Here is a 12,210-nt window from a genome sequence, read left to right as displayed (position 1 = left end):
TTTTCCCCCCATGAGAAAAAAAACCAGCCAGCATCAGAATTCCACACCAATGATTACAAAGCTTGTGCTTGGCCGGCTACTGCTCATAACGCACTACCGCTGTAACTTTTTATAAGCTACTGATTTAGTCATTCTGAATTATTTGCACGAACAAAGGAACGAGCTGCAGAGTAATACCAAGCTCCTGTGGACTCTTCAAAGCAAGAAGTATCAAGACTTGTTGGTGCAGAACAAACAGTTTATTGCTCGGAGCAGTACTGCTTGAGCCTACTCACGGCAAAGACTGACCTCCAAACCTGCGGTGTAATGTCACTCGTGCTCAGCGGACAATTTCTTTTGGTCCTTTGCAAAAGTACATGGGGAGTATAAAAGCAGTGCTAATGTTTCTTATTACATTTTTACGGTGATTAGAGTTAATAAAATAGCACAAACCCTATAGCATACATTTAGTTTGAACCTAGCTTGAAAGCAGCAGTGCTGCTTTGACATATACCTCCTAAATGTGTTTTCATTGTATTGTCCAGATTTTTAGCACTGGTGTATCAAATGTGCATCATTATTTTTCTGTTACAATTAATAAATTGTATCTAGACCTTAGCAGTAAATTCAGATATTGTATAAAGTATTTAATATTAAATACAGATTAATATTTTAATAATTCCTATTGATTGCAATGTTATTGAGTGAACTGAAAGACACATTTGTATTGTTCGTGGTTTTGTATCTGCACCAAACTAACCTATTGCACAGAGATCCCACAACTGCAGCAATGAACGGCGACACTTATCAGCGTGAAATACAAAGTGATTCAAGACCTTCAGCCTAACTCAATGTCAACCGAAGCTGGAAAAATTTGGAAGTTACTGAAAGTGTATTCAAGTTGTTTGCCTGTCAAATTAATAATGAAGTTAAAGATTTCCTAAGCACGATAACAAATATTAAGGATAGGAAATAACTAGTACATGTCTAAATATCAATTAAAGTATCCAAAATAATTAATACTTCTGCAGAACAACATTTAAAACTCCATTCAGAAAAGTGCACAAAAATACATTTGTGTTTAAATTCTGGAAGAAAAACACATGCATGACTCAAAGTTTGGCGATTGTATGACCTCAGAGAACTCATTTCCCACCTTTGTGCTTGCTTCCTCGTCTGCAGGAAAGGATATTGTTTTCTTAATTCAAAGGGGTTTTTTTCTGAAGGTTACTTAGCTGAGGATTTAAATGATCTTTTGATATCCTTGAGTTGAACATGTTGCAGAAAAAAAAATAAATGTTTGACTTTAAAAAAAACAGGCAGTTATTTTGATCAGTATATACGTATTCATTCTGAAGTGTTTTATTTTGCAAACATACATCCCAAGTTTGCCAGCTGCTGCAGCCTGTCTTTCCACAGTTCTCAGCAAACCTGATACTAATGCATACATACTTCTGTTAAGGCACCAGTCCCTCTGCCATTTAATCCTTTTTCAGCAAATAATAAATGATAAAAAGCCCACAGTGCACATTCCACATCAGAAGATATATTTGGATCAATTTTCAGTGCACGTAGCACCGCGAGAACAAGGCAAACCCAAATACCTGGTTTGCATCTTAAGTAATGGATCAAGAAATGCTTTTGTACAGCAATATTCCTCATTCAAACACAGTTCAGGAGTAGCAATCAGGGTCCAAAGGATAGTATTGTGGGCTCAAATTCTGTCAAACTGCTATTATTCAGCCAAGCTATGGGCATACCTTTAAGGTCAATGGGACGCAAGTGAGCGTTCCTACGTGCTGCTGAGCGGGACTGAATTCAAACACGCAATATTAACCCCACATCTGAACGTGTCACTGAGCTGTGCTATTAGCATCACAGACTGGTTTGAGTTGGAAGGGACCTCCCAGCCCACCCAGTGCCACCCCTGCCACGGGCAGGGACACCCTCCACTAGCCCAGCTTGCCCAAAGCCCCATCCAGCCTGGCCTTGAACACTGCCAGGGATGGGGTGTGTTCATTAAGGCACAAGTAGTCAATACTTTCAAAAGATCCGAAAACACTCGTGCTATACTATACTGCACCTTAAGCCACACACCTTGGTACGAGGAGGACTGGCGTTTCAGGACGACAATGAGCATCAGGAGTGCGATGGCAATAATGGGTCACACCAGAGAAGCCAGCGTGCCACCTGCTCAGCCACACCACGTCCACCACCTACAGCGCTTCACTTGCACCAGCTTTCTCCAGATGCACCCTCTCCTTCCTGTTCATTACCATAATCCTGCACCTCCACAGTAACGACAACGATGCTGGACCATATCCATGGGCACTGCCAGTCAAGGACTGTAACTTCACAGCAAAGCCGAGCAGAACAAGAAACCACTCTGTGAAGAAATAAATGGGAGCTCAGCTGCAACTTTCTAAACCCATTTCATAGGCAGTGCCAGAAGAGGATAAACAAGTGTACTTGAATTTCAGGTTTATTACAGCTCTGTGCGTAGTCATTGCTCTCTGTTCCAGGCTCTTTGCTGACCTAGATTTCTTGTTTTCAACTCTGAGAATTTGGGATGAATGAAGAAAAGAATTATTACAGCAAGATAACAGAATACATTGGGACTTCAGGTCTCCGTCTGGACGGAGCCAGGCTCAGAAAGGTCTTTGGAGGAACACCTTCGTCGGGAAGGGGTGAGTACAGAGGGCACTCCAGGGGCAGGAAGGAGTTTCTCCTCTGGTTAAGAGGGACACCTCTGTCAGGCTGAGGGAAGAGAGGAGCCTTTTCTCTTTGACAGGCTCAGCCGTCCTGTGCCTTCTGTCTGTCTGCAGAGTAAGGCTGAAAGACTGGCCAGCATCCAACTGAATCTGGTCCCTGAGGCACGGCAGCTTCACCCTGGGAACAGCTCTGCCCATTTGTGAGTCTGCACTCACGAGAGCGAGCCAGAGATACCAAAGCACAACTCCGTCACTCAAAACATGGAGGTACGAGCACTAGACCCTGTTCCTGCTGCACATTGTATATTGAGGGTGCTCATAGGCTACATTGGCCTTTTCAGCCACTCTGAGAGGACTGAGGCAGGAGTCAGGCTCTTACCTGGGTTCTCTTCTTGGTTCTGCTAGTGATTTAGCCTGTAACAGAGTCATTTAAATTCTCCAGGTCTCAGTTTCACCCCAAGTTGATGATATGCATCTGATAATTGGTCTGAGAAACAGTTCTGTACAAGTTTCATTCTTTATATATTATTTGTGATGGAGAAGGATAGATAGCACACTGGTGTGGCATTCTTTCTTGAATTCACTTTTTTTTTTTCCTCTCGGTAATCTCATATGACCTCCCCTAAAACGGCGAGGTCTGCTTCTCCATTGAGTTACTTATTCCAGTAGAACAATCCAAAAGTTACTTATTCAGAATATCTTAAGAAGCTGTGCCTTTGGACAAAGTCAAAATGAAAACAAAAGAGATCTTCAAAGAAATTTTCAAAGAACGAACTGAGTTATCTACTGAGATAACATTATCTGCATAGAACTTCAGAGAAAATGTTTTTTTAAAAAAGTCCATACTGTCTGCTTGGACTAAAATATAGCATCTTAAGCAGATACAATAACTTAGCCTGTAGTGTCATCATCTACTGCCCAGTCCTTCCTGCTCCACCCTTCCACTCCGTATCTTCAGCCTTACGCCATTCTCGGCCATGGCATCAGGAGCCAGGCAAGGTTCTCCCCACAGTGCTTCTTTTTAGCTAGATGCAATCAGTGGGCAGAGACTGAAGCCAATCGTCTCAAAAAACAGCCATAAACATGCATCCCTGCAGTGTTTGCCTGGATTTTGCCACTGCTCAGGGATGGGGCTGGTAATTCAGTCTGTGCTCACAGACTCACTTCGGATGAATGAGCCTGTCAAAGCCGGGTGACAGGAAGGGTGTTTTTCCTCACCAACTATGGCAGGGCGCATGAGGAAAACCGCTGTGGTTCCACACAGGGGAGTAGCGACGGTGTGAAATTTTGATCCCGCAGAGCTGTTTGGACAACTGCAGACGATTCACAAAACTGCCTGATAGTTCACGCAGGGCTAACGCACACGCAGTCATATCACACGGGACTATATAAATCAGCATGAACAAGCACTCTCTGTGGGAGAAGTCCCACTGAAGTCTCAGCGAACACAGACCTGATACTTTGCGTTCCTACCCAGAAAATACAAAGTTCAACCACCGCTGAGAACATTTCGTTTATCCTGAATAGCTGCAGAGCTGTTTTGCCGAGACCCAAACCCAGGCTTTACTGAATGAGGGAAAGGGCACAGGTAACCAAACACAGGAAGTGCTAGATATGATTTTTTTTCCATTTTCTTGGGAATATACAGATGAATCAAAGGCCACATTTACAAACTACATAAACCTGAAAAACGCGCAGCACCGTAACTAGAAAGTCTTCCTTCAGCCGGTCCTGCTGCTTGCTTATTTGCACAATCAGCGCAGAGTTAACAGCAAACCAAGAGGTACTGACGGGAATAAACAAAGTCATGTTCTGCTAAGCCTTCAGACGCCCTCCGAGCCTTTTCCCTGCCCGCTCAGCCGTTCCCCGCGATAACCACCCCGCGATGACCGCGGATCCGGCGCGGAGCGCTCCCCCCGCCCTCCCACCCGCGGCGCGTACCTTCCGCGTGGCAGCTGGCGGAGAGGATGGCGCTCGGCGGTCTGAAGATGTACGGCAGATAGCGCGAGAAGCATTTCATCTTCCAAACCCGTAGGTTTTTAAAAAAGGAAAATAAAACCATACAAAGCTAAAAGAAAAAAAAAAACCCACCCCAAAACAGTAAAAAAATAAAGAAGAAAACAACGCAACCCCTCCTCAATCCATGAGGGTTTCCCGGTGTCCGGGCAGCCTACATGGCAGGGGCGGCGGGGGCTCGCTGCTGCGGCTGCCTGGCTGCCAGAGCCGGCCGGCCGGCCCCCATGCTGCCGCCCCGGCGGCCCCGGCCCCGGCGGCAGAGCGGAGCGGAGCGCTCCGGCCCGGCCGGCACCGCCGCTGCATCGGCTGAGGCGCGGCCGGGATTGCTGACTAAGCCCGTCCTGCCTGCGAACACACCCCCGGAGCACCGCGCCTCGGCCGCCCGTCCTCGCAGGGAGGCGCAAACCCAGCGCCCAGCAGCGGCCCGGGCAGGCGGCGGCCAGGACGGAGGGCCGGAGGGCAGGACGGAGGGCCGGAGGGCAGGACGGAGGGCCGGAGGGCAGGACGGAGGCTCCCGGCGCCCCAGCCCGCTCGGCTCCGTGGCAGCCGCGACGTTCCGCAGCGGTTCGGCCGCGCTGCCGGCCCCAGGGGCCCCGCTGTCCTCCCTCGGCGCTCCGCAGCGCTGCGGCCCCAGGGCGCTTCCCGGGCCGGAGAGCCGGCAGCCAGGCAGCGGCCTGCGGGGGGACGCGTCCCCAGTTAGAAAAGCAAGAGCTTGAGGTAATATATGGCTGGAAACTCCGTTGCTCTCCCAGTGCGAAACCAAACCACGGCCTAACAGTTCCTGCACTGAGATTTCTAAGGTACCGCTGCTGTTCCTGATGAGCGGTGTTGCCTCTGTGGGTCGGAGCAGCTGGAATGGCTGCACAGCTCCGCTCTCAGCCCTCATGCATTCAGAAAGCATTTTTAGACCAGGGGTAACCAAAAGACACCAGAGAGGCACCTACAGACCACAGCAGGTTATTAAACCATAGAATGAAAACACATTTTGCCATATTACAGACTCTTCTGAGGCAGTGCTCTTAATTCAGACTCCGCAATACCCAGTGGAACCTGCAGCATTTAAGAAGTGGAACAGATCTAGATCAATACTTCTAACGCTTTTTCAATTGTAACCCACTCTTTAAGGCAGAAACCTCACAGCTAAGTGCACTCCAAATTCACTCTGCACGGCCTGCTCAGGTGCACATAACAGAAAATATCACAGCATCGAGAGGGCAGGTTGGAAGGAAATAACGTGAGAAGCTGCTGATGCTCACACCCTCTGCTTTTCTGCTATTTAATTACTCTACAGACAAGTTTTTGGTTTAAGATCAAACCACTCACCATTCTTGCCTGCTGTTGTTGCCTTGTGTGGAGCACTGGGTCATTTTGCTGTTTGGTTTCATCATCTGGCTGCAATCTTTATAATTTTGCTGCCATTGGCAGATGACAGCATGATTGCATTTACACAAAAGAGATGCAAAGCACCTGTGCCAGTGAAGAGAGAAGCTTTTCATTTCACCTCAGTATCTTTCTCTTTGTTCAACACATCTCTCTGGATGTGGAAAAAAAATATCCAGGTTTGGGCTGCAAGCAATGCAAAGCCTTCCTGCTTAGAGATGATGGCTCACTCTGATTGCATCACACAGAAGTGAAGGCTGGCGATTAAGTACTATTGTGTACCTCAAGTCCATCCCAGGAAGCAAGGTATGAAACAAAGAGACAGTATTTGATAAAGCACTCTTCATGGAAAGTCACTTTATGTCTTCATGTATGACTCACACAATGAGATTATTTAATATACTAGCCTGGAAATGTAAATTACTGTCTCCAAAGCAAACACTGCTGTTTAACTGCACCCAGAAACTACACTCAGGTTTACTTGAGAAAGCAATGAATGTCATCTCCAGTTGAAATTACAGGGGAAAGTTAGGTGCAGTATGCATAATTAAACCATATCACAGACGTGAAAACTGCAATTACGTATCTCTAATGATCGCAGCGGCTCAGTTACCACTTTTGTAAGAGTGTACAACAAACCTGGAAGAGAATGTGAATTTCCAAGCAGCTAGTTGAAGTAATACTCTGGAACCTTTAGAGAAGAGAAGAATCACCCCCCAAGTTAGGCCAGCTGGGAAACAGCTCTGGAGAAAGCATTCACCTTCCACAAAGGAAAGAAGAGCGCATTACTGTTCTAGTTACGGCCTTTCCTTTCTCAGCACGCAGCTGACACTCTGCACGTGCAGGTGTGTATCATGAGAGGAGGGCAGCACACACTGTGCTACCTGAGGATGGCATCTTCAGAGCCACGCTGCTGTGCCGTGGACATGGTCATCCACTGCGCGCAGACCGACCTGCGCATTCTCCAGCGTGGATTTCCACGCCAAACGACATCCCACTGCAACCCACATCCTCACAATCACAGCACCGGGCTTGTGTAACTCACTCTGGTAGCAGAGAGCTGGAAGTTTATCCCACCGCTGGACCTGAACGGATGAACTGAACTGAGGTGTTGACCCGCTGCTGTTCCAGGAAGGGAGAGGAAAACTGACTGCTCCAAGACCAGTCCAAGTCCCGCAGCTGTGCAAACTCAGCTCTCTCTGGTCCTGTGCTTAAGAGCCCAGAAAGAGATTTGCCCCAGTTCTGCTTATAAGATCATCCCTACGACTTCAGGACAAGGACTGTATTTCCTCCTAAAGCCCTTTATGCCTTTTAACTATTTAAATGGCATCCCTGTAGGCTCCGTGTCTGTCTGCATCACCTCCTTAAGGAGGTAGATATAGATGACAGAGAGTCAGAGGCCATGTGAGCCTCTGGAATAAATATGATCCACACAGAGCTGTGCAGTGACTTGCTTTAGGTTTACCCAGGAACTCAGAGTCAGCTTGAAACAGAAGCCGTATCTGAGACCTACCTGTAGGACTGAAATCTGCAAATACTGTGCCTCTCTTCCACCATGTGTATGGATGTAATAGATTCCATTGTACATAACATAAAAAATATTTTTTCTATTTAAAAATAGATATGAGCATTCCCTAAGAAGCAGATTAATTCTACCTCATTAAAATCATGTACAAAAACCCCACAACCCACTAAATTATCTTTATTGTGGCTTGGATCTATTTAAATATTTATACTCAGTTTTTATGTTCCATTAACAAACTGAGTTCACTTTACATGCAAAAAATCAGGATATATATTTGAGCTTAATTAGCAAGCACCACAAAAAGGAAACCAACATGTAAGAACACAAACCAGGCTCTGAGCCAGCTTGGTGAGCCTGCAGACCATCACTCAACACGGAAATCTTTGATTTGGAGTTACTGGTTACACATTTGGATGATGTGGCAAACACAGGCGTGTGCAAGCAGATGTAATAACAATCTCAGACCTACTGGAAATGACTGTTGGTCATGGAGCTTGCTAGGATCTGGTAACATTCCAACTGCAAAATATTCCAGACGCCAGGCAGAACGTCTGACTCCATTAGGACATTACTATGTATGTGATATTCCTCCATTTGATATGCTTTACACCTGACTAATTTAATATGACCAGGATTTAAATGCTGAATGCCTGGATTGCTAGTCAAGCACACAGCCCCCATGCAGGGCAGCCCCAAATCTCGTAAGGCTGCCCTTGCCCTCCTCATGTCTGCAGCCGCTGCCTGACTCCCCCTCGTGACGTGCCCTTCAGCAGGCGCTGCAGCAGCTTCCCACGGCCATGGTAGCTCTGCGCTGTGGATCTTGAGGCTCAAGAGGACCTCTTAAACTGGCACAAATCTGGTTTCTACACTAGACTGCTAATTATCAATACATCAAAATAAGGCAAGATCTCTAAAACTTGTTTCCTGTTAGCAGTAATGAAATATAGTTCAAAGCACTGTGGCACCACAACAGCAATTGGCAGCATCACTTACTTCATATTTAACATTGAAATCAGTGTTTGTTTGAGCAGCTGAAAGATGTCCCAGGCCTCCCATCTATGCATCAGAGAGCTCATTGATACGCACAGTTGCATTAGAGAGTTAAAGGATCCATTACACCACTGGTTTCATCAGGACAAGTACTACACACTACGATACCATATTCCAAGTTAAGGAAAGCAATAAACAAGGAAAGAACAAAATGAGAAAGTTTGTGTGTTTCTCTGTTTGCGCAGCTTTACACGTGCATGGAAAAGAGCAAGGGTATTATCAGAGAATTAATACAGAATTATTTGTGGCAACATTTTAAATATCATTTGCAAGCTAGAATGACAATCCATCCTGGTGAAGGAGGCAGGCTCTTCCACATTTAAAGGTGCAGAACATTATAAACATAATAGTAACATCACCTTTCACCTGACCGTACACAACTGCGTGCATTCCAATAACTAACGAAATTATATTTTGTAAGTTCAGGATACTTGGATGTTACCAAGAGTTCTGAAGGTCAAAAACGTGCCACAAAGACTAGCATAAAAGCGAGAAGTTATGGATAAACGTCTGATGAAGGTGAGGCCTCTGTGATATAAACACAGTTATGACATGTAATTCATGTGTATGTACATCTGTATCCACACACATACACATTCGCATACAAACACAAAACCAGTGTAACCACCAAAAGCCCGATCCCATACCTCAAATACTCTCCCGAGCTTTCTGCTCAGTCATGGTGAGGCCATTTGTACTGGTTGACCAGATTCAACAGCCCAACGAGATCACCTTTCTGCTATTCGTTTCACTAAATGTGGCCTTTAAAGTATTATCTATCAGCCTTTACTGTCCAAGAAAAAATTGCAGAGTCCCTTCCTGTCATCATGCCTCTGGAGTCCTCCTGCATTATAGTCTTCAGTTGATAACTGGTTACATTAAGAAAAGGATAGTGAGTAAGAAGCAGCAACCTACCATTTTATTAATCCTGAACTAGCGATCAAGTACTCTTGACCATTTAAAATGATTTTCAGATTCTACCATAAAAGCTTAGACCGCTTGTTTACCACTTTTTTTGCAAAAAAACACCTCAGTAAAAAATGTTGTGACTTTAACCTCAATGGCATTTTTTCCCCTAGGGATTTAATAAATTGTTAAATATTCTCCTGAGTTTTGTGCCCCACTGTAGTCTCTAGAGGTTACAGCCTGAATGAAACCCTCTTCTGCAAAAGCAGCCGAACAGAGAACTGCCACTGAAGCAAAACAGATGACAGTACTCGGGCAGAATGGCGCTCCCACCAGGAGAAGTCAAAGCTCTGCTGTCAGAGGCTTAGGCTGACCCAGTCCTCTTAGGCTTATGAGACTGTGCTTTTAAAGAAAGCATCACACTTCAGGAAATGCAACAAAATAGAAGAAATATATCTAATAGGCCAAGTCAATTCCTGCATTTATTATTTTAATATCCACATAAGGAGCTGTGAGCGGTTGCACTTCTAGCAACACTTTCCCAGGCACTGCTGCACTTGTTAGCAAGCTCTCCTGCCCCAGCATTATTCTCAAGTCCAAACCCATTCAGGTGGAGGGATGAAATGCTACTAGTAGTGTCTACACTCTGGTTTCAGACCAAAAACATTGGCACAGTTCTGCCAGTGCAATTAAGTCTTGACGGGCAGCATCCTTCCATGCTATATTCCAGCCAGCAGCCTGTCCATCGTGCGGTCAGTCTGCGGTGTGGTCCCAGAGAACACAGCTCTTCTGTGGTGCTCCAAACAAAGCAAGACAGAAATTGCATGCAAATGCAAAAGGTCACTGCAGTAACACAAACCAACCTGCTCTGCACTTTGGAAGAGAGGATTTCATCACTGTTTGTTGGGCCTCCCTACAGCACAAAACCACTGCATACGCTGGGAGGGTTAAGAGAAGAGGGATGTGATGAAGGTTTCAGTTATCCTTGAGGGATAAAGAACGTACAGGGAATAAAATGTGAAATGGAAAGGGAAAGGAATTAATGGATTAATGGGCAATGCAATAAGAGAAAGGAAGATGAAAGTGTGAAATGAGAATAAGAAAATGTAGGAAAATGCCCAGTAAGAAGTTTAAACTAGAACAATCATAGGAGGAACAGAACTGACTTAATAAATTCAACTTTAAAGTCAGGAAAATTGAATGCATTTATGTCTTTTCAATTGTCCACATTTTTGCAGTCCACATGTTGGCTACATGTTGAACAGATGTGCTTGCAGAGTACCTAAGTGACTGAGGAGCACAAATCACCCTGAAAGCTACTGGGTGCGAAAGGGGATGTCTTGTGCTCCTAAATCCCCCAACTGCCTGCATCAATCCCTCCCACATAGATACTTATCTGTAGAAGGCTATGCGCTGCAATTTATTTTAACTCCAGATACAAGAATTAGCACCATGTTATGTTACCCAGAAATGGAATCCAACTGATTCCAGTAAAGGATGTCGTAGTGGGAAAGGCTGTCTCGTAATTCCCTGAAAAATTCTGTAAATAACAGCTGAAAGCCAAAAGGAAATCTATTTCAAAGACTAGTGATATGATAAGCCATAATGCCTTCCAATGAATTTTCTGGATCAATAGCTAATTTTAGAGACTCATTTCTTTCAAATGCGTTAAGTACATAATGAAGGCAGAAACGAAGAGTGTAACTTAGCTCTTTGCCAGCGTTTTCCAACAACAACATGCGAACAACCCCCCTGCACACTGATTAGGCGAGATGTACATGACAAACAAGTTCTTTTTGATCACAGCAACAAAAGGAAAAATAAACTTACCTTCCGTCACCCCAATATCTATAGTTCCTTTTACTTGACTAAAGCACCATAGCACATCCTGCATGAGGTTTCCAAATCCTGCCAGGGAAACGCATGCAGAAAGAAGATAAGATGCGATCACATTTGTATATAGCTTGTCCTTTTTTAAACAAACACACACACATGCACGTACAAATGGGCACACAAATATCTGCAATCCCTGCATGAAGATAAATATTTGCTCACCTGGTATCATTCTTCCATACAAAGTGCAAAGCTAACACTGCAAAACTGAAAACATTACGCCCGCCTTATGAATTGCCCGTCTGTTTGTTTTCTCCGTACCATGGTAGGGCTATTTTGAAAACGGTGCAATTGGAGTCAGTCCCCTCTACATCACTGGCAGCATCACAGAAGAGTCAGGAGGCCCTGTAGTCACGGTCTTTGTCACAGCCTCTCTTCATCAGAATACTAATGCCCCCAATCATTTCCAGCACTGTTAGAGAGAGAGTGAAACAGAGAAACAGAGAACTAGTCTTACTACCACAACACATTTTTTTCCAATTTGTGGTCAGTGTAGCTGTGAAGTGCTTGGCAATGAACCCAAGCAGAATGAAGCCGCTTTACAGCACATCACAATATTATAATCAAAATTTGCCTGGAATCAGAAATGCAGTGCAGTTGCTTTAAAAGTATACTACAGGCTTTTCTATTAATAAGGCATATTATTAAGCTGTAGCTCTCTCAACTGTGCTTGCTGCTGCAGCAATACTCTGTGTTAAGCCACTCTGAGAGAAATTAGGATTTCATCTACTGCTGCTCCTCAGTTTCTTG

General features: G+C 44.9%; 1 protein-coding gene across 2 annotated transcripts in view; it reads right to left on the bottom strand.

The window, feature by feature from the left end:
- Window positions 1-11,738, bottom strand: part of PPP2R2B (protein phosphatase 2 regulatory subunit Bbeta) — a 110,769-nt gene extending 99,031 nt beyond the window's left edge. The window contains exons 1-2 of one of the 2 annotated variants that reach the window (XM_054842121.1): window positions 11,623-11,738; window positions 11,398-11,475 (exon numbers count right to left, since the gene is read on the bottom strand). In XM_054842121.1, the coding sequence (XP_054698096.1) occupies window positions 11,398-11,475; window positions 11,623-11,632 (88 nt within the window). In that variant the 5' untranslated portion in view covers window positions 11,633-11,738. Of the gene's footprint in view, window positions 1-4,631; window positions 5,082-11,397; window positions 11,476-11,622 lie in introns of those variants that run through there. The other variant, XM_054842120.1, reaches the window with a different exon arrangement.
- Between the last annotated feature and the right edge of the window lie 472 nt (window positions 11,739-12,210).

This window comes from Grus americana, chromosome 14 (assembly GCF_028858705.1).
Source record: "Grus americana isolate bGruAme1 chromosome 14, bGruAme1.mat, whole genome shotgun sequence".
Lineage (NCBI taxonomy): Eukaryota > Metazoa > Chordata > Aves > Gruiformes > Gruidae > Grus > Grus americana.
Note: the sequence above shows the minus strand (reverse complement) of the source record. Positions and strands in the feature narration are given on the sequence as shown.